Source organism: Spodoptera frugiperda, chromosome 31 (assembly GCF_023101765.2).
Source record: "Spodoptera frugiperda isolate SF20-4 chromosome 31, AGI-APGP_CSIRO_Sfru_2.0, whole genome shotgun sequence".
NCBI classification, from domain to species: Eukaryota; Metazoa; Arthropoda; class Insecta; order Lepidoptera; family Noctuidae; genus Spodoptera; species Spodoptera frugiperda.
The window spans coordinates 1,278,246-1,305,297 of NC_064242.1; the positions used below are offsets into that span (position 1 = coordinate 1,278,246).

Sequence of the window (27,052 nt, forward strand, 5' to 3'; positions counted from 1 at the left end):
TTAAAGATACCTTTTTCATTAATGTCTTTGAACTTATTATGTAATAGTGAGACTAAAACTTAATAAATATGCTCGGATCATACTCCAGACGAGGTAAAATGTCGATGTAATGTACTCCCATAACATAACAAGCTGTGTGAACTTTTATGTATTGTTTAATGTTACAAAGCGTCCGATTACCGGTAAACAAGATCCACTCCATGATTTAATTAATGAGATTGTGCGATTAATTACATCGCACAATGTTAGGTTTAATTAGGTTCCTGATGCAATGATATTGAATTTGGTTTGTTAGGTTTTGGTCCTTCGGAAACATGGTGTTTAGTCGTCATCTTCGGTTGGTATTTGATGAATTCCGTTTTAATAGATAACTGCATAGTTCTTCTAGTGACTAGTAATTGCTAATTGGACTGTCAAGACATTTCACCTCAGTCAGTTTTTAGATAAGCTCTTTTGTAAACACTAAATGTATCTAATTGTCTGTCGGTGAAGTTAGCTCCTTGTTCCAAAGCGTCTACGGCGGTCCCCAAGTCAATTCAAATCTTATTAGATTAATATCTTACTAGCTATCATATTACGTACTCTAAAAGCAGAAATAAGAACACGAAAATCAATGTTATTATTAAAAAGTAATTAATATATTCGCAACGGTTGTGATGTATGTCGGTCAATGTCGACCACTTCTTTATTATGTAACGGTTCAATGTCGATCCGAAGCGAAACTGATTTTTTTGTCATTTGATTGAAGAGGACTGGTGGATTGTCGTGCTATTCCATTCTTGATTACGTAATGTTCAAATTGGAGTAAACAGTTAATGAGACGTTAAGTAGTATTATTGTATAGTACCCACTCATCTTATTCATTTTTACTTGAAGCATCCGAAACTTTGCAGTTTAATTTCATTTGAATCTCAGCAACTTGATAAAGTCTTTCTCTTGATTTACTTTAGAAATCATATTTCATTCGATAACAAGACCAAATAAGTTATTTTCTATTATCAAAATGTATTATCATCTTCTTATTGGTATCTTAGTTTTAACTGGAAATTGGTGACACAAATAAAATTAGTACGTTAGTTGTAAGAATGGCCTACCACTAATTTCAATTCAAATTCTGATCAAACCTCAAACTAAACTCCTAACTAAACCACTTTTGCCGGAAAGTTTGTCAATTGCCAATTACTCAAAACTATTGTCGATACTAATAATATTAGACACTCAACAGTTACACCAAGTTTAGATTGCATTGCGGACTTAGTACTTAGGTCTTAGGTCACTTGGCTAGACTTACAACTATCTAACGAGGTACTGTGAAGTTGACTAGTTACAATAACATTGGTTTCATGTTTAGACTGATCTAAAGCGTTGTCTGTCTAGTTTTGTGAAGAGTTAGCAAGCATGACTGTGTGTGCGGAGGCCCTAAGTAGGGTTGCTCCTAGGGTCGGTCATAGGACCATCGCAATATTTGTGCTCCAGTACGAAATCCAAAAGTTTCGATGCGTGCTGTTAACCTTACCAACCTTACTGCCAAAATATGCAAAAACTTCATAAACTAACTTGTGTTTGGAGAACACTTCATATCATAGCATATAATCATACCAACAACTACAGTACTATCTATTCTACACATCTAGCACTCAGTTAGAACTTAACGCTTTACCACAATTGGTAATTAAGTAAATACATTTGAGAGCAACAACAGACCTCCCACATCACTCCTCACCCGACGTTTTCACTCCAATGATTAATAATAACCAGAGCAAATCTATCTTCACTTGAATAACTTTGGACAATCCTCCTCGAGAATTGGTCCTTCGTATACTAAGGAGAAAGGATCAATATGTGATGTATTGTGTTTGGGTAACGAATGTTTGTTCACTATTTCATAATGGTAATGTCCCAGTTACTATTCTTAAAAGGGTAACTATAAGTGCACTTATGTAAACCGTTTTTGCTGGCCGTGTAACTGTATTAGCAAAAACGTTTTTAACAGGTAGCAAAATGGAGTGTAATAATTTTGAAAGTGAAATAATTTTTCGCGTCATTCTAAAACGATTTATCATATCAATCACAGGACGTCCATTGCGGAAGATGAATTCCAGTCCTCTCCAGACGTCTCTCAATGATTTCCATTCGAATAATAAAATCGAATATTCAAGTTTAACCAGAACTAATAGCAAGCAATAACAAACATATTCCTGTTCAATAACATAGTGCCAGGTGTAAAGAAGAATACTTATAAGCTCATGTGATTTTTACTTTTTTATTGAAATGTTAAATACAGTTGACAAGTTATTTAACATAACATGAACTATCACTTTGGAGCCGGAACATATCAAGGCTCTGCGATGTCATTGACGGACTGACAGAATAACAAGTTGTTTTTATCTGAATATTTGTTTTATTTATGAACTGGTTTAGTTTTTGTCAAGAATTCCTTATATTATTTTGATCCTAAGTTATGTAACTGTGCCACGGAGGACTTGACAGGGTAGTTTTTAGTCAGTGATGTCTGACACTCCCTCTCGCCTCACCCTAAGGCGACAGCATTGGATGAATGTCCCCCTCATAAAAACGTGATGTAAGTATAGAAGCAGTTACTTTCCCGGGAGTCAACTAGTCATTCCTATTTTCTAGTATTGAATCTTGATGTCAGAAACCCTAAATAATTTTCTATTCAATGCAAAAAACGTTTTGTCGAATCTAACTGATAATTTCAGATTAAAATTCCAACAAATTCCTTATTGCATTCATATTTTAATGCACACGAAATAAACTTCAATAAAAATCAAATTACATCAGATTAAGAAATTGATACAGTAATTTAATTACAGTTTTTATTGTTAAATAAAAACCGTTTAAAAATATGGCGTTCTCCTTGACTTGCCCGCTGGTTTTTGTGAATGAACCGCCCAATGAAAGGGAAATTATCGACATACGGTATACAGTGTCGCAGGCGCATTGCGCAACTGGCTTGCACAAACTGGCGACCTCTTTACGAATTTTGCTCGTATTGTGAACATGTACTCTATGTAGGGACAAAATGTTTTAATAAAATGTTAGTCTGCGGATAATTTTGTGTTGAGTGCTTTACTGTGTTCGCGGTCTTGCAGTATTTGCATTTTACATTTCTGGCTGAAGAAATTCAGTCCGTTTGTTGCACGTGTTCATCAAATCTGACCAAACCCACATAGGGTGACAGCCTTGGATGTTGATACCAGTTTTGTTTAATGATAACCTAGTAGCCACTCACTCCTTTTTCGTTTTTGAGGTCGCTCGGTCATGTTTTCGTTTTGTCCAATGTGGGCTTTACATGTTATGTAATAAAGATTAATATGCTTTGCATCATTAAGCAGATGGCTGAACAACGCTGTAAGCTGTCAAAAATGTGAATATTGAAGAGTCTTCATTTCTCTTTGTTAGTGAGTGTGACTCACGTTGTTTGAAAAAATCTTGCTAGATGACTTGTCTGGTGGCAGATAGCGATTAGATTCGTCATCTCTAGCTTTGTGTTTTTCAGATTCTGCGTCGCTTGTGCTATAAATAAATGTTCTCTGACCGTATTATATAATTGAAAGAAGTTAATGTTCTTCCCTTTTAGCTAAACAGGAATATTGGACATTTTCTTTGAACTGTCTTGTTATAATTACTTTGCTTTGAGCATAACATCTAGTGTAGATAGCCTCTTTTAGTAAAGTTCATGTTAAAGCAATTACCTGGGCGGTCCTTCTAGTCACTAATTAGTTTCTACGCTGCGCAACGACATGAACCAGCGAGTTTAAAAATATGCCCGGTAAAATGTCACGATACTTTGTAAACGTAACTTGACTTAATTCTTGACTGTTGTCTTTTTACTTTAATGATTCGAACTATCAATTTACTATCTCGCTTAAAGTAAACTTCACTTAGCAGAATGAAGAAGTTGTAGTTCAAGTTATAAGAATGTATTTCTTCGAAAAAGTTATTGTCTGAACCGCTAACCATGTAACAACTTCAACAGTTAAAATAAGTGAAGAAAATGATGGTTAAACATACCGCCTTTTAGTTAGGCCAGACATAAAGTTTAACAACTTGTCCCGCGTTAGCGACGTAGCTATAAAACGATACAGTACAGCTACAGACTCAGACGTAGTAATTGCAGCGCTTTAAGCTTTATTTACGAGTCCTCGTATATGTCGCCAGATGTACAGCACTTTGTAAGAGTACTGCAGGAAATATTTCAGAATATAAAGACGCAACTCGCAATAATGATGCAAATGTTTCCAACGTAGATACCGATGTAGCTTCTAAATCAGTTGATTTAAATGCATTGCACGGTAAAGACTAGGAATAGAAGATTAATGTCGTGACACTAAGCGTAGATATTCTAGTGAACGAATGTAATGGATTGCCTTTTTAGGGCTATCCGTCCACAAGAAATAAAGTCCCGTAGTTTCACAGCCTGTTTCTGAACAGTTGTGAACACGGCCGGCTCGCGGAACACTATCGATGCGACCCTCAATAACTTTGAACGAGGCCCTCTTTCCAGCCACTTAGCCAGTCCCACATTGCGCTACTTTGCGGTGCTTACACACTCTAATACGGACCTATTTGTTCCGACCTTTTACGGGAACAGTTGTCTTTTGTTTATGAAGCCATTCGCAGGATGTGAACGATTGTAGATCCCACTAAGTGTTTGTTTAACGAACAATTTTGTAATAGTTCATCCGCCCATGCAGTTTGATGACCTGGCGTGGGAGGCGCGATTTAACGACGCTGGAAATTAGTAGCATTAATTTATTTCTATTATGTAACTACTTCTTTATTTGTGTTCCATTTTTAGAAGCGTTTCTTAACAAGGTTGCTCGGAAATGCAATAATTTATTGAGATAACGAATTGACTATTGAAATGTCCGGAAAATTCACGGCAAAGTTCCTTTAAAGGTTTGTGGAAAGCAAGCATTGTGGGAGCGCTTTATTGTCGCGAAACTCTATTAGGGAGGCGACCTTTGCGACACCGAGCTTTTGGAAGCATGACTGCACAGGGCTAGCGACTACAATATCTTTACAAATTGCACAGTTATCATTTTTTGCTCAAACCGGTTTGAATCATGTTTTCGAAACTCTACAATTAACAGTGAAAGTTTTATCAAAGACACGATGGCTTTTATAAAAAAAAAGAAATAATTTTAGACTGCAGAATTGTATGTCATTTTTCAAGTTAAAACCGCTAAAGACCTGCAAGTTAGCTGGAATTGACCCAAGAGGGTCGCGATTGTATTTTTTGATAAGCTTCGGCAGTGAAAAATCGATCTAGATTGGGCAGCCCTATCTTTCCCTTATTCGGGTGTAGAAGACATAATGTCAAGCATCACGACCTAAACTCCATAAAGGGCGATGGAAACAATTTATGATTGAAAAAATAAAGATGCTTTTTATTCGATTTTGTTCGTGGAAAAGCAATTTGCTTATCGTGTTTATAGCTAGAATAAGTCGGGGATTCCTTGTGATTAGTTGCGAATTGCTTTTTACAACTCTATGTTTACTTACATCTTTTGGCTAGTCCCAGGCAAACAGGTTTAAAACTCATCTTAAAGAAACGGCTGAGACTACTGAAATGGAAACGTTGTAATTACTTCTGAATCGAGTTTAGTTATTCGACCTGGAAGATTCTATTTTTAGCGATTTATGACTTTGAAAGTTATTTATTCAGTTTTAAGTAATCTTGCTCACTGAAGCGTAGACGATGGACTTGATGTAGGTCAAAAAATAAATCCTCCAAGCCTTTAAAACGAGGCTTTGAACTTTTCTGTCAACTTAATCCTGAATATCCTTAATTTTTAATGAAAGTGCCTGACTAACGATAACGACCCCAATAATATACCTTATGCTATAAATATTAGCGAACAAATTTAATAATTTCGGCAGTAATCCGCGAACGACCGCAGCGCAGGTAATGAACTCCCGAACACACAGTATTGTGTGTTATACGGCCGTAGAGACGTTTGGCACCGCGGCCGCACGTTTTAATTAGCGCTGTTCCTATAATGCTCTGCTTATTAAACTGCCATTATTTAAACTTGAACTCATTAAAAGTTTGTGTTGGTACTTGCTCATATTTCCCTCTGGTCCGGAAATGTTCATTGCTGTTCATACCTTGACCAATAAAATTAACCGTGTTTTTTATATTACGCGTACTTATTACTAGGAAGTTTGATTAATCTTGCTACTCAGTCAGGATGTAAGATCTTGTGGAAAGGATGCGGGCCCTAATACTTCGGGCTAATCACAAGTATCTTCTGAGTACTTTTATTTGTAAAACATTCCCTAACTTTCTTAGATGAACTCACTCTTTATCAATGATGAAATAGGTCTTCATTTTGTAGTCTTCTTTAGTCTAGTTGTAGCAAGGTTGACTGTAGAACAGACGCACTTAAGATGCCATTATCAAATCAAACATTTTGGATTCTATCTTGCAATTGTTGCTAAGCTTCCACACCACTTCTTGTTTCCTTACATCAAAATTTGGTTTATATTCCTGTCTATTCCTCTGGGGAATATATTATGTAATTTGTCTCTTGCTACCTAATGCGGTGTAGGTTTACTTAGCCAACATACGAATTGTGTGTTGTTCTACCGCAGAACTTTATCACAGAGCTTTTTAATTAGACCACTGCTCATGTAATTCTCTTGTATGAGCTTCATAAATAACGCTTAAAATCTTCTTTTCGTTTTGAGGTTATGCGGTTGTAATTTGCACTGTACTTTAATATGAAAGAGGTTTAAATATTCTCTAGAGGCTTCTTCACAAGTGAAAAGACCGGTAGAGAGTTTTTTTATGTGCATTAAGCTAAAGAAAATCAATCACCGCATTCACAACCCCTATGGGGCTTTAGTCACCTTCCAAACTAACAAATGGCTTCCCTTACATTAGCAGATATAAGGACAGAGATAATTTATAGAGAAGGTTTACTAATCGCAACAATTTATTTTACTTACCAATATCAGTCGTTATTTGGCCTTTTGGAAACAAAGCTAAGCTATGCTGTCCACGACATACAATCTGAGATTCAGTTTCAGTTCTACTAAAAATAAACTAGACTAGACATAGGCATTGACGATTTGCTTCACTAAGGTTTCAAATATTTTTGTTGTAAATAATTTAAGAGTAAGCTTTATATCATTGCTGTACTTGTAATGTTTCAGACTAGTGGTGTCTCAGAATCAGCGGGCGCTGCACATAGTGTTTCCTCATCACTTTCTCGACTCGCCTGAATGGTTTGGCGTGTCCACAGATGAGTTTTTTCAGGTAAGCCAGTAATATTGTAGACTGAATTTGATGTTATGAGTCTTACTTACTCTATATTTGTCTTTATTTATTCAAAACGTCTTTTGAATACGTATAGGAAATTGATTGGCATAATATTTATGTCAATCAATAGCTCTATGTGTAGAAATAGGCATGTTACGTGTATCAAAAATATTTTTTGTTATTATGGAATCTCGTCTCAAAAGACCAATTTGTTAGCGACTGGGTAACAATGGCGATGTAGGCCCACGTTTTACGAGTATGTTTCTCGTGTTTTTTGTTAAATCGTCTCGGATATTTGAGTATGGGCAGTTAACGGTGCTAATTAATGTGTAAACTGATCTCGTACTGCTAACAGACCGTGCACAACCGTACCGTGAGGGGACTAATCAAAGTGTAAATCGAGTAACCTCTTTTACGATGCAAGGGCTTGTTAGAGGCCTTTTAAGTGAATAAACAGGTCATGTGTTTTCACGTTTTTTCTGGTACCTATAATATACTTGTAAGCATTTAAGTTCAGTAGTGTTTCAGTAGTACTAGGTTTGTATGAGTACCTACAGTTGGTGTTTTACTGCACAGTTTTCTGGGCAACTGGCTGCCGTGCTACGTGTGGCGGGTTCGATTCCCGCACAGAACTACTCTTTGTGGGATCCACAGATTGTTGTTCCCGGTCTAGGTGTCATGTTATGACTCAGGAGAAAAATTTTTATGGACCATGACTTTTTACTATAAAAAAAAAACATTTTCGTATTGCAGACCGCACCTTATTTTAGGGTTTTCTTGAGCCCAGTATCACTGTATCCGATCATTGAATCTAAACCAGGACCTTGTGTTAATATAGAACGGACCGCAAAAAGAATTCTAGTATTTTTTATCTTAAACTAGCTTCGGATCAGGGTTGGCGACGACAGATTTTATCCAGTTTGAGATTTATGTCAGATTTTTACGTCGACCAACTGTCGACTCACTATTTTAGACTTTACAAGCTCGTCTTACTTGACAGATACGAGATAGACGTCTAGCTTGTTAAACTCTCAATAATAATACAGAGGTACTTGTGTTCTTAGTTTTAAATTGGTGCCATCCTATTCAACAAATATTTTGAACACGAAGCTCGCCCAAAATACTTTCGAATTTTTCTTATCCTTTAGTTTTACACACACTCTACTGAAAACAGCGCAACTATTTACATTTCTTGCATTTTTAAATTAGTAAAGTGCATATAAAGCGCTAATCTCGACTGAAATAGGTTTTAAGGCTTCCTGTGCTAAATAGTAAAGAGTAAAGCGTTGCCAAAAGTTTACCTTATCTTTTAGACTATGTGATGTGCTGGTATTTTCGAAACCTATCTACCTATTTTCCATTGAAGATGTTGCATATTCCATGTTCGGTTTCCCCAACCCCAATTTGACTGAGTTTAGAGAAAGTCTTTGTGTGCCATTTTGGTCTCCTCTCTGTTCGTACATCTATTTTTCGCAAGTAATCGTCCTCTTATTCATCTTTAGTATGTTCATTATCACCAATGAGGTCAGTTTGTGTTCTGACTATATTTAGATCTTGAATAAGAAAGCCCTAGTTCATTCTATGACGGCATTCAGTCTAAATATGGCTCAGGATAATTAAATAGGTCGCGAAGTCGGGCGCAAAATGTCTAAGCTAGCTAGGTTAAAAGTGTATAACTATATTAAGCTTATGCAGATGGCAGGCAGATGGGTTAAGCACTACTTATTACATTAATATAGCTTTGAATAAGTATTTTAATTAGAGTGGTAAACTAATCATTATCATATCTGACCACATTTGGCAAAACATGTGTAAAATCACTTAGTGGTGTGTCATATGTAGAATGCACACGAATTAAAACTCTCTAACCTTTACTATAAACTTCAAAATGCTTAAAGCGGTGTAACATTTTCAACTGCCAGTCTTGCAGCTTTTAGCTTGGTAAATATTATCCATATAAGCAAAAACTCGACAATACTTTTTACATTAACTCCCTTATCTAAAGGAAATAACATACTTTACGTTCTACGGAAGCGGCCTATTTCCATCCAATACGTGTTTATGAAATGTACTATATCTACGTATATATTATATCACATGAAAATGTACGCTTTGGTGTTGTAATCACGCCTAAGCTTAGGTGGGTGTCTGTTGCGACCTTTCTGCTCATAGTAGAAGAGGTTACAGAAGGTTTATTTGGATGTAACGTATCGATATCGAAACATATGTCGTTTCTTATTTTTCTCGACTTAATTGCACTTTTCCTCTTCTATGCAACACAAAATTTGTTAGTTTCTATGACTCGAAAAAATAACCAGAGATGATTTTTACATGATACACCCAATTTTCGCCAAATACCTATGTTATTCAACCTCATATGATTGGAAAAGCCTGTTGCTCATAAAATATTTCGACTCTAATAAAACTCCCAATAACACAGCCTTCAAATATTCAACAAAGCGAACCTTCTCAAAATGTATCTTTTATTGGCTTCCCAAGCATACGTTTATGCGTTATTGTACGATCCAGTCATGATTTCACTCTCATTCAGCCTGCCATTACCATAATATACGTGGGTTCTGTTCTATTGGGCGCGCAGAGTAAAAGTGACGTTTCGTAAATTATACACATTTCGTATTATTATGTATCAAGAAGTTCATCATTAATTAAAGCTTTTCTCTTATTCGTTTTCGTGGAAATGTAACCACTGTGTAATGGTAGAAATTATGGCCCAAGAAATCCCATATTTGCGCTAACTTCGAACCTCAAATGTGTATTAAAACTTGATTTATAGGCTCACAGTGTTTGCGAGCCTGGAGGGTTATATAAAGTTTGCAAACAACAATATTTAGCCACATATATGTCTAGCAATGCCTCAGGCATCACGGGTTATCCCTGAACTTTTAGTTAGGTGTTTGATAAATAGACATCTAATATCTGAACGTCTTTATCTATGAGAAAATGCGTTGTTGTCTCAATAAATGCCGGGAGACATTTTTCTACAGGGTAGAAGATAAAAGCTTAGCAATTTAACACGAAGCACTGATTACCTAACGACACAATATCACTTTGGTAAATCACACCAATTTCTGCTGAAATACGTTTTTCGACGGCGTATCTTTGCTTGTAATGGGAGTAAAAATTCAATTCTGGCCCGTTTTGTTCGTAACATAGCCTAGTTTAAACGATCTGCACGTTTTACCCGTTCAAGTACTGTTTTCGAGCGACGTTACCGCTTTTCGGATCCACTTACCGTCTGACACGCCACCCTGTATATGCGCTATACGATTTAGCTTGTATTTGTGTTTTGTTTTATCTGTATGATATGTATGTGTGTGTAAATGACATTGGATTACGTGTTCAGAATTTTTCTGCAGGTAGACAAGTCACCGCACAAGTAGAAAATATCAAGGTACAAAAATCATTAAACTTTTTATTGTGAGTAAGGTATTGGTTACATAATTACGACTTGTTTTTTCTAAAGATAAGATACAGTGAACCCTATTGGTAACTTAAACTTTACACACTAAATTTCTCATTAACAGCCTTAATATGTGATGGACATGGAGGAGAACTAAGACCTTTTTCGACAGCAGCGCCAATAAGGACCACAAAAGAAAGTTTCACAATTCTTCATGATCACTGTTTCAGGTGTCAATAATGGCGATGGAGGAGTCTCGCGTGCTGGTGTGGCATCGCGACAAGCTGAAGCTCTCCATCATGTCGGACGCCTTCTTGCAAGCAGTCTTCGATCACATACTCGGTCGAGACGTTGTTCATAAACTCATGCAGGTACTGTACAAATTGGAAATTCTACTTTTAATTAAAACTCGCCTGTCTTCAATATTCTGCTATTGTACATTTGAATTAAAACCTGTTTAAAATTAATATTTTAGTGTAACGTAGTTTTGAAATATGATTTTAATTTACTTTTTCATTTCTCAATTTTATTGGTGTGTGAACTGTTTAGTCAGAAAAATGGCGCAATAGTGGCTTTTATGCCTTCAGTAATTTTGACCTAATTGGTTGAACAAAATATTCAAATGAAGTTCTCAGTTGTAAAATGTGAGCTATTTTACATTTTTATCCTAGGATCAAAAGTCTGATTCTACAGATAGGCATTTTTGAATACCACTTGTTACTCATTTGCATTGTAAATCGAGTTTTCAGATGAGAAGGCTTATCTGGTCCTTTTATCCCTTTTAACCAACCTTTGCTTTTTAAAATGTACGATTGGAAATTAATATTGCAGCTCCAAAGTGCCTGCTCAACATTTAATTGTGGACCTGTCAATTTGAACAAAAATAAAATAACGCCAGTAAAACAATTTAGTGGTAAACCATCGTAAAATCTGGAGTTTATGGCTCGTACTCATCGTAAATAATAGTGCTAGTGTATTATTACAAATTCACAGCAGACCACTACGAACAATTATTTATTCATAGTACTGGCTTGTATTTCGTGAAAATTCTGTTGACCCACATTTGGCCCTAGAACGGCTGCATTATGTTCTAAACAAGCGATCGGGTATCGGTTCGTGTTATTTTGATTTCTCGTGGGATTTCGCTTTTGTGTTTTGGGTAAAATTTCATCAAGCCGCCTGAACATTTTTTATTCGAAAATCGACTGTACTTGTTTAGACGCTAAACTGTTTGCAGGCTTTTCTGTTGTACGTGCCTAGATTACAGAAATGAGTTTCTCGGTTGGATGGATACTATAAGCACATCTGGCTCGAGTTACGATCCTAATAGAATCAATGTGATTTGGGCTTTTCGTTCCCTTTTTCAACCTAATTTGAATTTCTCGGTATCATAAAATTTTCTGCGCCAAACAAATTATTTTTTACTTGATTTTACTCTGTGTGTTTTTTACTCTGGTTATAAAACATAATGTCACACCTTTTAATCTGCGAAGTGATAGGCTGAGGCTGAGGTACACATACACAATGGAACTCAGTTTTACCAGATTTGGTACACTGTTTGTAATTACTATTTAACAATCAAGTATCTAGGGAAATACAGTGTTATCGTGTTTCATTATTTCATAGATCCTTTAAAGATTTCATCACAATTAAAGATCCCAAAAACTCATTACCTTTTTAAAAATCTTCAGGTGAGCGAAACGATGGCAGTATCGAACGGTCACCTGCCGAACAGCTATGAGGAGGGCGAGGACAAACCCATGCTAGTTGTGAAGAAGGCGGGCGACGGACCCGGCATCACCGCCTTGCTGAACCGGCAATTACAAGGTATGGACGACTTGTGTACTTTATACTCATTTGAAGACAGTGGTTTGAGCATTTGATTTGATAGAAAAAGCTTTAGTTATTTGATATTTTTTTTTAGTTAGTTTGTGTGTTCTGTTTTGAAATTGATCTTGGGTTAGTACCAAGTATTTAGTCAGATTGTAGTTTTAAATTCAGTATGATAATCTTACTTTGATTTAATTTTATGGATCATTTAAATTATTTAATTTATACAAAAGTTCTTGAAAGCCAAGGTTAAATGTTTCTGATAAATATCAAAACAAATGCTCAAACGTTTCATTCATAATGCATGATAATATTACAACTAGTGTAGGACCATCAGAGGTAGTATTGTCAGTTAAAGTTATTTGGAGTCTTTACACACTATCGTTACTGAGAAGAAAAAGTACCTAATAATCAAAATAATTTTGTAATAATAAAATACCAAATATTTTAAATATACAATAGAGTTGAGGTTTAAATATTTATAAAATGTAAAAGAGACAAATATTTGCATAATGCATAATGTTAATATAATAAACACACACTCAAAACATATTTAAATTTAATTTAAGGTTAAATCCAAAACAAATGATAATCTCTGAATATGTTTAACAAAAAGTATCAAAACATCCTCAGATCACCTTGATACATTGATCATGTGATATTATTCCAAAGTCACGAGAAAATCATAATAACAGAATAATTAAAAGAAAAACAAAACAAATTATATTTCTTTACAAATGTTAATTATTATTATTAAAATGATAGTGTGTAATGATTTCTGTCTTTTTTAATTAAAACTCCCGTTTTTTTGGTCGTTTGTGTTTTATTTAATGTTTACATTACTGAAGTGTGCCCGCTTTTGTGAATGACAGATTGACGAGCCGCCATCTTTATAATTTTGACAGTTGGCTAGTTTTGGCGCCAATCTGTTTTTTAACACAATGGCTGACATGCTTTGGTATTTATTTGATGTTAGCTAATTAAATAGGCGTACGTGGAGTCCCTCTTATAGTTTATTCGATTATCGTATTGCTAGTTTAATATTCTATAGAGTTCATATTTCACAAACCATATTCTTTTTTAATTTGCACATTATTTCTATAGTAATTAAATATGAATGAATACGCGATGCATTTTCGTGGTGGTATAATCACGTTATATTTTATTTGAATTGAGAATCATGAGTCGTCTATTTAAAAATGTATATCTAGGGGTATGGCAGTGCGTTTGCCAAGTCGAGCTTAAAATTTTCTTGGTAAATGCCTTATTCTCTTTAACTGATATAAAATAGATCCATTTTCTTTCTTTGTGTGAATGTCGATGTTATCATAACGATCATGTATCGCGTGTAGGCTGTAAAGAGGACAATGCGTAACGCGTCCGTGTGGTGTTGTGGTTGTGCCGTGTCGATGACGTGCGGGTGGTGGCTGTGCTGTGGCGTACTGCGTACTGTGGCGTACCGTGGCGTACTGTGGCGTACTGTGCGGCGTGTTGTGTCGGTGTCGCTGCAGGCGAGCACGCGCCGCTGCTGCGCGCGCCGCCGCCCGCGCCCTACTGAATACTGACACTCTGACTCCGATACACTCCCATCGCACCACTGTCCGCTACCAAACTGCCAGACCTGCTTGTAACCCCACCTGCCCTCGATTTTATGCTTCAGATTTTATACAAAAAGTAAAGAAATTTTCAGATAAAAGAAAACAAAGAATCTTTAATGTAACTTAAAAATATTAAACTTGGCGTAGATACTGCCATTTTCGTAACATTATATTTTTTACAACAGTATTACTGTCTTAAAGCATAAAATAAATCCTTTCCTATAAACCTGATCCCATATAATCACCATATTCATGCAAAGCAGTTCAGAAGTTATTGATGAAATACAGACCTAAACTTAGGTCTTGTATCAAATTCAAACCCACCTAAGTATATGTATAGATAAATAAAAAAATAGTCTGCTATGTCTGCAAAAAGCTTAATATTCTCATTTAAACATTTTTTAAATATTTTTCTTCAATACTTCTTACTGTAATCACATCACATTTATCTTCATACATATCTCATATGCATATCCCTATATTTATTAAACTTTATCTTATATTCTATGTAAGTATATATATGGAGCTGCGTGGTGATGGGTTTTATTTACTTCGATAGTATTATAAGGCTTTATATTAACTATATTAAGATTTAATACCAATCCATGCCGGACTACCTACTTATCTGAATTCGTTTATTTGTTTCAGGCGATTATGAGCCGTAATATTAAAGTATATAGAGTATATTTTAATATCACATCTATAAATAAGATAATTATATTTAAGTCATTTCTATGTCCTATATTCAGACCTGTCTTGTCCCTGTAATTTTTTTAACTTGACTCTGTTTTCTGGCATGGAATTTTTATCTATATAAGAGAAAATATAGCAATAATTATATCAAACTGCCTACATATCCTGCCTTTATATCATAAAAATAATATTTTATTATATATTTTAATAACGTGTGATAACAATCATGACATTTTTATTAATATCGCTTTAATAATAAGCTTTTCATAGCGTAGCATTAAAAAAGTACATCGTTTGACGTGTTTAGATGCATAATCAACCTTATTCTTTGACTATAAGGATTCATTTGTATTGGTAGAATAGTTTTTTAAACAATTTAGTGCCTAGAGTGCCTAATAATATATGTAAGTAATGTGTTTAAGTAATACTGGCATGTCTAGCCTCCTTTGATTTGAGTATTAAGTGTGTGACTAGTCTGTAATCAGTTCATATTTACATATCTTTCATATAATTATGAGTATGGTATCGTAATGTTGGTGCATGTGATTCGACTTTGAATGGTCGGGATGAGAAAACACAGATATCATTTTTTCTATGACTTTTGCTCCAAAAAGTCTTTTCGTAAGATCTTCTTTCAATTTCGTGATTCGTTCGTTTTTATTTTCCATTGTTCCGTGAAGTCTTGTATTGTAACTGACCGTAAAATACTATAAGGCATTCAATTAATTTTCTCCCACCTTGTTCTAAAACATAGCAAAATTTAGTCTAAAAAGACTCATACTCAAACCACAGACAAAAATTCTATGATAAAAATAAAAGAATGTGTTTTCAAATCCACGACCAATAACTGTATGCTTTAATAATAGTCGTTACCTTTACCCGCTAAGTATGTATATGTAAGTTATATGTAGTTTGTATGTATAAGCTATAAATGCTATAACACTCCCGTAGTCCCATCCTATGTCCGAACTCTCAAAGCATGATTGGAAGATCGACAATTCAAGGTAAAGTTTTGTTTTATGTTATTTGTCTCACCCCTCATTCAACATTCACTGTGTGTTTTGGTTTTATATGGTTAGTAGACAAAAATAATTAATGGCGTACAAACAATTTTAGTCAGAAAGACATTGCGATTTCGCGTACTTCTTTCATTACAACAAATTTACGCCTGACTGACTTTTCGAGTATTCGATTATTCTAAACATTAATCAAATATATACACAAACTATCTGCCTATCGCCTACCTAAAAGGAGGCGTGTCCTATTTTAAGTTTTGAATTTAGAATGCTGCATATTTTTTTCTACTGGCCACATAAAACCTTTTTTCATGTCCCTTAAAAATCATCAATATTATTATTATTATGTTGCCACAATCCTAACACATATTTGCAATACATTGGACCTTTGTTGTTTTAAAAAAATGCCTTGTTGGCTTTAGCTTATATTGTATTTTTAAGCCCTTTTGGTCAACAGCTTGGATACGCTTACATGGTTTTAATATTTGAAGTTTTATTTTGGCTTAAAACTACAATATTTTTGTCACATTTGCTAGTTTACATCCACACAACACACATTGCTTGAAGTTGCGCTTTTTGTTTGTTATACATAACTGCCAATTTGTTATCTACGTGTGATACAGTCTGAAATGTACTTTAACTACTAGACAAAGAGTTTATTTTTAAATACTGTGGTTTAATATTTAGAAACGAGCTTAATTGATGTAATTCCCACAGTATATGATAAAATGCTTATACAAAAGCACACAAATAAACAATTTGAAAGTAAATTTCAGACTAAACGTTTTATATTTTTGAACTGGCAACACAGTCAGTGTTTATGTTTTGTGTACCGTCTCTAACAGTCGTCGACACGTGCACAACACGGTATTACGTGGTGTTCTAGCTTGTGTGAATGTTGGCTACATTTGTGAGGTGAACCTACTTTAAATATTACCGAAATATGCACAAAATACTAATGTCGACATTTGAAAACGTACTATGGACATGCGTATTTTGATCATGCAACACTCAGAATTCGTTTACACCTTACGATTTGCAGTGTGATCTACATTTTTGAGGGGTTGGTGTTAGATTATTGATTTATTTCTATAATAATAGGTCGTAAGTGTAAACGAAAATGTGATGATCAAAAATTTAACACTTTATTCTCTCAATTCGACAGCGACAGACCCAAACGCGTGGCGCCTGGGCCGAATAGAGGAAGCCGACCACGAGACGCCCGTGTGAGGCCGGGCCTTGCACGTAGCGGTGCGCCCGCGCATCAAACGCCCGCGCCGCTAGTGCAACATACACCTTAACTCGTACGGCATAAGGTTCACCAGACTGAGCCGGGCTCGTCGGACCTGGCTACCTCAATAACGAACTCTATGTCGAGGACTGTAGGATACAAAGTCGAACGTTCATATCGTATATTATTATGTAGATCTTATTACAGGAAGTAAGTTGTGTGAAGTGCTGTGGCTTGAGCTGGAAGATTGGAGTTGCGTGAGTCGATGTTTTGGCGGTTTCCATCGGTTCATTAGTCGATTATATTACTATTTTCACTTACGAATTATAGTTTAATAATTCGATTTTAGTGATAAGATAGAATACAATCTAGATATTCAGTCAAAGATTTCTTGAAGTCATTGTGTACTTGAAAATCGACTAAATTATTTTTTAGTCGACTAATTAGAATAGCTGTAGCGAGACGACATGAGTTCATCAAATCTTTACCTCATATAATAATAATTAATGCATAATAATTTAATCGATAAATCGACTAATCGACTGTTGAACCGATTGAATGTCAGCCTATTTAACTATTTACACGTGTGAGAGCCATCGTTACTTTGAACTTTTATATTGATGTATAACTACAAAGTACGATGTTCCCTGACATAGTAAACAATGATTTTTAATAAGGAATAGCTTATATGATCTGAAACGAAATAGCACATTGAAAAAAGACTAGAATCATTATTTTGTGTATACTATTTATGTAGATAGACATATTGTAACTAAATATTGATTCGATATGGCGTCGTATTGTCCCCAATAAAAGTATAAAACGAGAGGTTATATTTAAAGAAATGTTTTGTGTAAATACATTATAGAAAGAATATGTACGTGTATAAAGAATTGAGGAAATTGTGTGTACAAAATATGTATTCTATTCGATTCTTAGAGGCCATGATGTGGAAGCAATACTTGCCTTCTAAATGTCACAGTTTTATTTAATTCGAGGTAGCATAAAATATTAAATTACATATTACTTGACATCGGTACTGCCGTAAAATAACTCGTATAATATGTAAGTGATTGTAACTATATTTGTTCTGTCAATATGTTTGAGAAACAAACAACTAAGTTTTCCTGTAAGTGGACTGTGTTATTTTGTTTTGCTGTAGAATATTTTTTATGTATTATCTTTGTCAGTTGATAGTAAGTGCAGGTCGCTGTTATCAGGTAGCTTTGTAAACAAATGCACAACGTGATGTTTTTTGTATTTCGCTTTTGTATCGTGTCTATTAATAAATACTGTATATGTATGTTTTTATGAGGAAAATATTTACTTGTTACTTACATAAAACTGTGATTTTTTCAAGGGAATGCTACAGATATGATTCCTGTAATAATATCATCCATCCCTGTCGAACTTTACAAGATTTCTTTTATTGGAACACGCCACATATTGATGTACCTGATAAACATTTGTTGTAAAGAAACTTGTCGAGTGGACAATAAGTGTGAAGCCGCTGGAAGCGCTGCAATTGCGTTTTAAATACTTTGATAAATAAATTATCGAATAATAAAATTATTATAGTAGCACTTGCAGCCATTTCAGCGGCTTTACGTTACTTTCATAATAAAAACGAACTATGTCTACTGAACGTAAGTCACAAATTAAAACGAGCAGGCCTTAAAAAGCAATAGCATGTTACCATAGAGTTGCGAAACTGTCCAAATGCTAATCACGTAGGTAATTTTCAATCTTATTTGTTACCGTAATAAGATAGAAAATAGTTTGAAAACACGTTTGGCTTTGGACAGTTCCGTCGTAAAGTACACAGAATAGAGAAGAAGAGATAGAAATAGTATACCGCTTGTGTTAGTATCAGAACCAGCGTGGCAATTTTTCTGAAGCCACGCCCAAATTAACACATCTCCAGGATAATCATAATATGTCACACTACCAAAATCTTTCTGTGACTGGTCCGTGTTAAATAGCCTTTAAATCAGCCGTCACCACTTTGAAAAAAACACATTAATTACATATTAATAGAGTTGACTCTTGTCTACTAATTTTAAAATAAAGAATCTTCTTTTTCAATGCAACATAATTTCACTAACAAGTTCTGCTACTCGACGCTAGATGTCACTATCATAAATGCATTCAATTACGCTGTATTGCTATCATGTTAAGGTTGACATTTGTTTAACGAGCTACTTTATCGCTTGTATTTTCTCTAGTGATGTTCCGATATCGAAAGCTTACTTATCGATATAATTAAAATGTTCAACACATTTTAATACTAAGAAAGTTTGAGCATTGATTACCACGCTTGCCAAATGCGGGTTGTCGATTTCAAACTTATAATAGGTAATTAGAAAATAATAAGCCCAGGTTTCCTCACGATGTTTTCCTTCACCATTTGTCAGTGGTGTCTTAATGATCTTAGTTAAGTACATATAACTCGGAAAGAGTCACATGCCGTTCGTAGTATTCTAACAAAATTTGTATTGCAAAAATAAAAAATCATATTTTATATATAAAGTACTTTTTATTACGGTCGTATGTTACAAAAAATAGAAAATAAAACTGAACATTAAACAAAGTTAAACAAACATAACGTGATTAGGTATTTCTGCCTGCACAATCTAGAAATTTAACTGATTATTTATAGTCAAAAATTGCGCATTTTTTTCGGTTATACTCATAATATAATATCTTGTTGTACAACATGGTCCAAACAAATTGTACTAGTTAGTGGCAGGAAACCAATTTTGTCTTCCAGTCATCTCGATCCATTTTCCTTTTATTTCTGGATCCTTCGGAAATCTAAAACAACATAATTAATGTTTAATAAGTTACTTATTATCCATTTTTTTTGTATATTTCTATATTCGTTATAAACAGTTTTAATTATATCGACAGCTTGTTATCGATAATGTCAATCCCTAAACGAGTAGCAAAATTTTAGATGTCACGAATGAAATCTTCTAGAACATCAGGTTTGCGTTTGAAAGAAAGTAGACCCTATCATCTTAGACATAAACTTATATTTAGTTTGTAGATTTAAAAAAATATATGTCACTAGTTTCAAGCCAAATATAAATTAAAATAAAATAAAATAGCACTTACCGATGATACGATATACCACTACAAGGCACATTTTTGTCATGGCTTTCATCTTTTTACTATAAAATAGCACATTTCGTCATTTTTATATTTTTTTCGATTTTTGACGGTTTTTTCCAAGTCTAGTTGACGTTATGCAGTCCAACGAAGACTGATATGCGTACAAACGCCTAAATGACAAACATAAGCATATCTGTACTTATCAGGGGCTACGCGTGCCCCGCCTACATACTACTTCTACTTCTTTTTCTCTGTTCTGTGGTAAAGTATATCTAATCACGAATTAGAGAAAGACCATAATATAAAACTGAGTTAATATATATCGAGCTGAATTATTGTACAAATTGTTGGAGGTACCTATCAATGCACACTACTGTAAGACGATAAGGTGTCTGAACACATAATTAGTTGTTTATTTTAAAGTACAATGGATAAATGTTTGCTTGAGTCAGAAAAGATGGTTAATGTGAGTTATTATATTGTTTTAGTCGAACTATTTACTCAGGTGCGATCTAAATCAAATAGTCGTAACAAAATTACTTAATACCTATTTTTGTAGTTAGCACATATTTCAGCACAACATCGAACAATAGATTTTCCCTTTTTTCGTAGTCAAGTAGCGAGGCGGTCGTCGGACGCAATGCTGTCGAAACTAATCGGACTTTCACTGCGGTTCCGATAGCGTCAGTCGACTGTGCAATTTGCTTTATTTTTACTTACGTAACAAATCAAACTTTAACTGCAATGACCAAGTTATTTTGACATTTTATTGATTTTTTTTGTGATGTCTTCCTAAGAATATGATGTATAATTATTGCAAATGATTTGTATTGCTTGTGATGGATCACCTACAAATACAAAGGTGGTTATTACATGATTAGTTGAAAACATGCGTATAATGCGGCAGCTGTACAAGTGATGTATGTTTTACATTCCGAAATTTTCATTTTTATAATTGGAGTTGTGGGTAAAGGTATGTCTAGGAGCCAGAAGCACTGCCAATGCAATATGATTGCTTGATTTGCGGTCACTGTGTTATAATTTGTAATAAGGATCTCATTTTGTTTTGTATTACGATTTTGATTTGTCTTGATAAGTGAGGAGCACAGTTTTATGTTGTTTACACATGGACATTGTTCCATGTTCTGGTTGTCGCGAGACAAGTGAGATTGTACAAGTCTTGTGTCTGTGTGCACCCAGTGTGTAGTATGCCTTAACAAATTGCCATTTGTGATGATTGTAAGTTATGAATGTGTTGTATGATTAATTGTATTGAAATCATCTTAGTACATGTTGAGACAAATAGAGATAAAAGAAATAAAGTAACAAATTGTGTAAAAAAATTGTTTTATTTTTTGTGTATAATTTTTGGTTGCTTTAATTAAAAGAATAATAATAAGAAAGTTAAGTAAATGGATAGTAAACTGTTAATAAAATGCGACACCTGGACTGATCCTAAATTTATTAATAAATATTAAATAAATATTTCCACTATCACATGGCTATGAGTCGTCAAACGTCATCCTGCCAACTCCATGTTGTTTGATGTACCTTCTGTACTGCTTGTATTTATTATTTTCTGCTAGAGCTTTCTTAGCTTCCTCATCTTTTATTTCTTTCCAAACTTTAAAGTTTTCTTTTATCCAGAGTTCCTCATCCAAGAACTCTTGTTTTTCTGAGTCCTCTATAGCATTGAACTGATGCTGTCCAAGCTTCATATATTTCCTGATTAAATATAGCTTTTCCTCTTCACCATATGGACGCTTCATTAATGTGAAATTCCAGAACCACCTCAGGTACCAGTAAATATAGTAAGCAATAGTGTAAGGTAAAATAATGAGTTGTACCCACAGGATGTCTACTATCTCTGGCTTTGCATAAGACCCCTTGATGTCCATTTTCTCCTCAATCACCTTCCTAATAAGCCTATCCTGTTCTACTTTCTGTTCAGCTTTTGATTTCTTAGGGCCTTTACTTTTAGATTGAACCTCTTTCATTTCAGTTTTGGCTAATTCTAGAGCCTTATTTCTATACTTTGGCACTGTCATAAAATATTTAATAGCAGTGTCGTACTTAGACCACGCACTGTAGTACTGAATGATCGATATGATGGTAATAGTCACGGCGATCACGATTCTGACGTCGACTTTCGGCGCCATACGGCGTCTGTAATACCTGTAGTAGTGAGCGTAGTACTCCTGCGGATTGTCCAACATGTAATCATAGTCAGATCTTTCTTCATCATCGCGCAAGATCTCGTAGGCAGTGGCTATTTCTTTAAACTTTTCTTCGGCCTCCTTTTTAGTTTCGGGTGTCCTGTGTAAATCAGGATGAAATTTTTTGGCCAGTTGCCTGTAGCTTTTAGCTATCTCATTTTTAGTAGCTTCTCTTGTGACACCAAGTACTTCGTAACAGTTCTCCTTTCCACAGTAAATTCCTTCTAACAGATGATCCGCTGATGAGACCACGGCGAACTGCCATGTTACACACACAAAGATGAAGTAATTGTATTTAAGATTCATTTTTATTTTAACACATACTCTATGTTATAAATGCAATAAATTGTGACTAGCAACTAGATATAATTAAAATATAATTCAGAGATTTTTAAAATATGCTACGATACCAACACGACTGATTGTCAAATTGACAATAGCTACTAAACGCAAACTGTCAACGTCACAGGCAACGTAGCTTATTTATATAGAAAATGTTTTTTTCTTTATGGCAACTAAAAGAAGGCAAGAAAAAATTAATAATTTAGTCATAATAATATTAATACAAGTAGCTGATTACCGACAAAATATAAATATTAATCTGAAAATGAATTGGGATTTTAGTTGCGGAAATACCATTATTTAAAAGAGAGAATCGGTGGAAATATAAGAACGTGTGTCATTGTGACATTATTGCACGAATTATGGAATTTGACAACAGACTACTGACAAGTAAGACAGCATAATCTGTCAAAAACTGTCACACGTGTTTGCGATTTGCGTTTTTTCTGCAATACATTTTGAAATTGTATAAAATAATCGATTACAATGATAGAAAGTGCGCTAGATAATTTTTCAGACAAACTTTTCTTATACTTAACGGGAAAGTCGAAAGATCCACGAAGTCTTTTAGTGAAGAAACATAATGAAAATTTTCATACCCATGGCGATTATAGTTTTCCTAATACGCTGAAATCTTGGCATGATTATGTCAATTATTATTGTGGTCAAGAAACTGATCACGAAACTCTAACATTGCTTCAAGCAATTGGTAGAGAGTGTAAAGATATAATAAATGAATCTAAAAAGTGGGAATTGGCTGTGCAGCGAGCGAAGGAGGAGAAAGGGCGTATTTATTTGTTTTTAGATCGACCAAAAGCTATCCGTGCGGGGTTGGCGGAAGGACTGCGGAATAATGCAGTGTTAACACATGAATTAAATGAAAGTGTATCAGAAGTTCAGTTAGATCCTTCTTGCGTGAAGGAATCGGACCTTACCTCGTTACGTGCGAAGTACGTTTGTAATGTTGTGAAGAACTTGTGTGCGCTGAGCAAAGTAAACTCGCCTGTAATGGTCACTTCTAAATCTTCTACCACATGTGAGGGATGCCACAAAGTACTCTGTGGGACAGTACTAAATTCTAAAACTGGTGCTAAAGAAGTTAACATAAGAGCTGATGATTTTATTAGGTAAATATCACTTTTATAACTTTGTTACAGTTTAAAATTGTGTGAGTTTCCATTAACCATACTGATTTGTAGGAAAATTAATCTTACAATATAAAACACAATATTTTCTCCTCTTCTCAATTCCATCACTCAAAGTCCTAAAGCACTTTGTTTAACACCAATAATGACATATTCCATTTTTAAAATTCCAGGTTAAGACAAGACGAGATGACTCTCATAGCACAACACAAGTATGGAGTAAGAATATCAACAGATACAAAATGGAAGGAGTTCCTAGCTCATTTGGGGGAGTCCGCAGCTGCCTTTGAGTTACTACAGACAAAGCCCAGTGGTGCTGTCAAGATCAATTTCGATTGTTCAGCTGGGTCTAGTAAAGGTGAATATCCTTTGGTAAAAAAAGTAATAGTCATACTAATTCATTCTCTCTATTAAGAAATTGTATGAGGAATTTCCAACTCTATTTCCATTGTAGTTATAGCTAATAAGAACTCTATTCTAATACATTATCAAAAAACATACTAAAAACCAATATCAATCCATGTATTCTAGTCTAGCCCATTCAACTTGTACTGCATTTCAATAATAATCAGAACTGACCTTGCATTCACATCTTCACAATCAATGATACATGAACTAATATAAAATACATTACGTTTCATTTTGGTTCCAGGTGCATCGTTCATATTGTACAATTGTGCCCGTCTGGAGACTATAATAAGGACATACAATGACAAAGTTGCTGATGGAACATATCCTGAGCTGCCACAGTTTGATGATGTGGATTTCTCTTTGTTAGTACAAGAGGTGATGGTTTGCTTTCATTTTTTATAATAGAATTAAGTATCATTAGTATTTTGCTATGGTAGCATCGTAGATCAGGCATCAGGATTTAAAATCATACCCTGTATTACTGTTAAATAAAGCTGAAGAGTTTGTTTGTTTGTGTGAATGCAAAAATCCCTGGAAGTACTGGTCTGATTTAAAAATATCTGTGTATTGGATAATCCATACATCAGAAAACATCATATGTTTTCTTATAAGATAGTTAGGCTATAAGAAAGGTTTAGAATAGGCATATAAGAAAATCTTAAGTATGTTGTGATTATTGCATTAATATACTGTTGTAAATGCTATCAAAAATATTATGTCACCAAAATTGTTACCACTAACTGTAATACAACAAACTAAAGCACTTTTATTTGTTACAGGATGAATGGCACCTAATATTCAACTACATACTAGGATTACCATCACTACTGAACAATAGTGTGGAGGTCAACGACCGGGCCTGTGACTTCCGACCACATCACATTTGCAGCTACCTCTGCTCTATGGTCAGAATATTCAGCCAGTATTATAGGAAAACTAGAATCCTGGTGGTAAGTCAAATAAACTAGGCATAAGATCAAAAACAGAATAAATGTGTACCAAAACTATTCAGTAATTTACTGCAAAATAACATAATTTTATTGGCAAATATTGTTAGACATGTTTGCCATGTAAAAACTCCAAATACACTATGTAAGAATACAAATACCTTTTGTTCTGTTTTTGTGCTCACAGAATTAATTGTTGTGTGCAATAGCAATTTGTCAAATGCCATTCTCAATTATGTTGGGTAATTCATTGTAACAATTTTGTATTAGATAAGGTATTTTCGTTCATTGGCATTTTAATTCTATTAATCTACAATGATAAAGAAAAACGAGGCATCATCCAATACAAAAAATATTGTCCAATGTAATTTTTGCACCCAAATAATACTAACATGAATCCAATTAGATTAATAATTTCAAATTGGATTCTAATAAAATTTAGAAAGCTATTTCCTCTTTCCAGGAGCCCAGAAAACATCTGCTTCCAGTAATATTTGCTAGAATCCATATGCTGAAAATATTAAATGAAACACTCAAGACCTGTCTGAACATTTTAAATATTAAAAGTGTTTCCCAAATGTGAATCATAATCTTTTATTGCTTGGTATTTAAGAATTTTAATTACCCTATTAGAATATATTTTAAATTAATAATACGAATTAATGCAATATGAAATTCTTAAATGCTACTTCTTATTTTCGGCATTTATTCAAACGTAAACAATTTTAATTTATTTGAGAATGGGCGGCATACTTTTATGTTTATTACATTGATTTACGAGGCCGACTCAATACCGTAAGTGCACTTCAGTGCGAAATCCACATGCATTACAAATTATTCAAGAAAATAAAAGTTCTTCAATATCCAACTCCACTACAAAGAGCGCGCATAGAAAAAAAATGTTTTGTTTGGAAACACAAAGTTCACGTGATTGACCCAGGTATTTTATTGTGGGCATTGCTGCATCGCGATTGGCCCACCGAGCGGGGCACGAGCGCCGCCGACAAATCACGAACCGCTTACACGGTCGCGCGTCCCAAGTCGCCTAGTGTGTTTTTGACATCGGTAAACGCAGTCGTGAACTTCGGAGCGCATAGATACTTTTATTTATAGTTTAAATCGAATAAAGTCGCTTTGCGTTTGTGAATACCTGTGCTTATCCGGGATACAATAAATATGAGTATTGCTGCTCTGATCCAAGCTGCTGAATACATCGAAAGGCGCGATAGAGGTGATTTGGATTTTCTTTGTTTGAATTGTCAATCGAGTGCAACTACACGCACACGTCAACATGGCTCCCGTCTATTTTTGCCGTGCTATAATCAGCTGATTTTGACGGAATGGCAGTGTACTTTGTTGCAGAAGCTGAGCACGGATACGCGTCGAGTTTACCGGCGTACGAAGAGTCCCGCTCCGGCGGCAGGCGGCCGAAGACCAAGAAATCGCAGGGCAGCAGGTGAGTTGCGGCCGGTGTAGTGCTAGTGCAGTGATAATATGTGATCTCAGTGGTGTTCTGTGTCAAGTGTCGGCGTGTCGTACAATATCGTATGTTTTCTGTTCCAGGACCACTCATAACGAGTTGGAAAAAAACAGGTGAGTGTTTATATTTTGATTGATAAGTGAGTTAGAAGTCGGGAGTGTATGCGGTGGCCGTGTGCCGGTGGCGGGTGCCGGCGCGCGGTGGTTTATCGCGTGGCGCAGTGACCTTGGCAGCCGTCTAGTCGCAAGGGAAAGAGTGCATGATCGTAATGAGACGGGTGGGGCGGATGACGCTCGTAACCCATTTGGCAGCACTGC

General features: G+C 34.9%; 4 protein-coding genes and 1 long non-coding RNA gene across 10 annotated transcripts in view; 3 read left to right on the plus strand and 2 right to left on the minus strand.

Moving 5' to 3' along the window:
• The window catches only part of LOC118276059 (blood vessel epicardial substance), a 32,628-nt gene extending 14,448 nt beyond the window's left edge, over window positions 1–18,180 (plus strand). The window contains exons 3-7 of one of the 5 annotated variants that reach the window (XR_007707582.1): window positions 7,186–7,288; window positions 10,943–11,083; window positions 12,404–12,539; window positions 14,054–15,837; window positions 17,015–18,180. Coding sequence is in view for 4 of the 5 variants with exons in the window: in XM_035594192.2 (XP_035450085.1) it covers window positions 7,186–7,288; window positions 10,943–11,083; window positions 12,404–12,539; window positions 17,015–17,079 (445 nt within the window). In the remaining variant the exon portion in view is untranslated. The other 4 variants (XM_050707572.1, XM_035594195.2, XM_035594192.2 and 1 more) reach the window with 4 other exon arrangements.
• A 1,416-nt stretch (window positions 18,181–19,596) lies between these two features.
• Window positions 19,597–20,586, minus strand: LOC118270610 (uncharacterized). Its single transcript, XR_007707583.1, has 2 exons — window positions 20,198–20,586; window positions 19,597–19,894 (listed from the first exon to the last, which is right to left on the minus strand). It is a non-coding gene; the product is annotated as an uncharacterized LOC118270610 (long non-coding RNA).
• Window positions 20,587–21,524: 938 nt separating this feature from the next.
• Window positions 21,525–22,863, minus strand: LOC118276060 (dnaJ homolog subfamily C member 25 homolog). The gene has a single exon (XM_035594196.2). It carries the CDS (start codon window positions 22,714–22,716, stop codon window positions 21,697–21,699), a length of 1,020 nt encoding a protein of 339 aa, XP_035450089.1. The 5' UTR covers window positions 22,717–22,863; the 3' UTR covers window positions 21,525–21,696.
• Window positions 22,864–23,148: 285 nt separating this feature from the next.
• Window positions 23,149–25,839, plus strand: LOC118276467 (DALR anticodon-binding domain-containing protein 3). The gene is made up of 5 exons (XM_035594798.2): window positions 23,149–23,879; window positions 24,071–24,255; window positions 24,550–24,683; window positions 25,088–25,258; window positions 25,719–25,839. Exons 1-5 carry the CDS (start codon window positions 23,239–23,241, stop codon window positions 25,836–25,838), a joined length of 1,251 nt encoding a protein of 416 aa, XP_035450691.2. The 5' UTR covers window positions 23,149–23,238; the 3' UTR covers window position 25,839.
• Window positions 25,840–26,282: 443 nt separating this feature from the next.
• LOC118276468 (max dimerization protein 4) overlaps window positions 26,283–27,052 on the plus strand; it is a 257,881-nt gene continuing 257,111 nt past the window's right edge. Inside the window, exons 1-3 of one of the 2 annotated variants that reach the window (XM_050707317.1) lie at window positions 26,283–26,486; window positions 26,618–26,711; window positions 26,819–26,848. In XM_050707317.1, the coding sequence (XP_050563274.1) occupies window positions 26,432–26,486; window positions 26,618–26,711; window positions 26,819–26,848 (179 nt within the window). In that variant the 5' untranslated portion in view covers window positions 26,283–26,431. Of the gene's footprint in view, window positions 26,487–26,602; window positions 26,712–26,818; window positions 26,849–27,052 lie in introns of both variants that reach the window. The other variant, XM_050707315.1, reaches the window with a different exon arrangement.

What these genes read in the sequence shown, in the direction of transcription:
- LOC118276060 (XM_035594196.2), bottom strand. Translation starts at nt 22,716, where the DNA reads ATGAATCTTAAATACAATTACTTCATCTTTGTGTGTGTAACATGGCAG.
- LOC118276467 (XM_035594798.2), top strand. Translation starts at nt 23,239, where the DNA reads ATGATAGAAAGTGCGCTAGATAATTTTTCAGACAAACTTTTCTTATAC. An exon ending in TTCAGCTGGGTCTAGTAAAG is followed by an intron (nt 24,256 to 24,549) that starts GTGAATATCCTT and finishes TTTTGGTTCCAG; the next exon opens with GTGCATCGTTCATATTGTAC. An exon ending in GGAAAACTAGAATCCTGGTG is followed by an intron (nt 25,259 to 25,718) that starts GTAAGTCAAATA and finishes TCCTCTTTCCAG; the next exon opens with GAGCCCAGAAAACATCTGCT.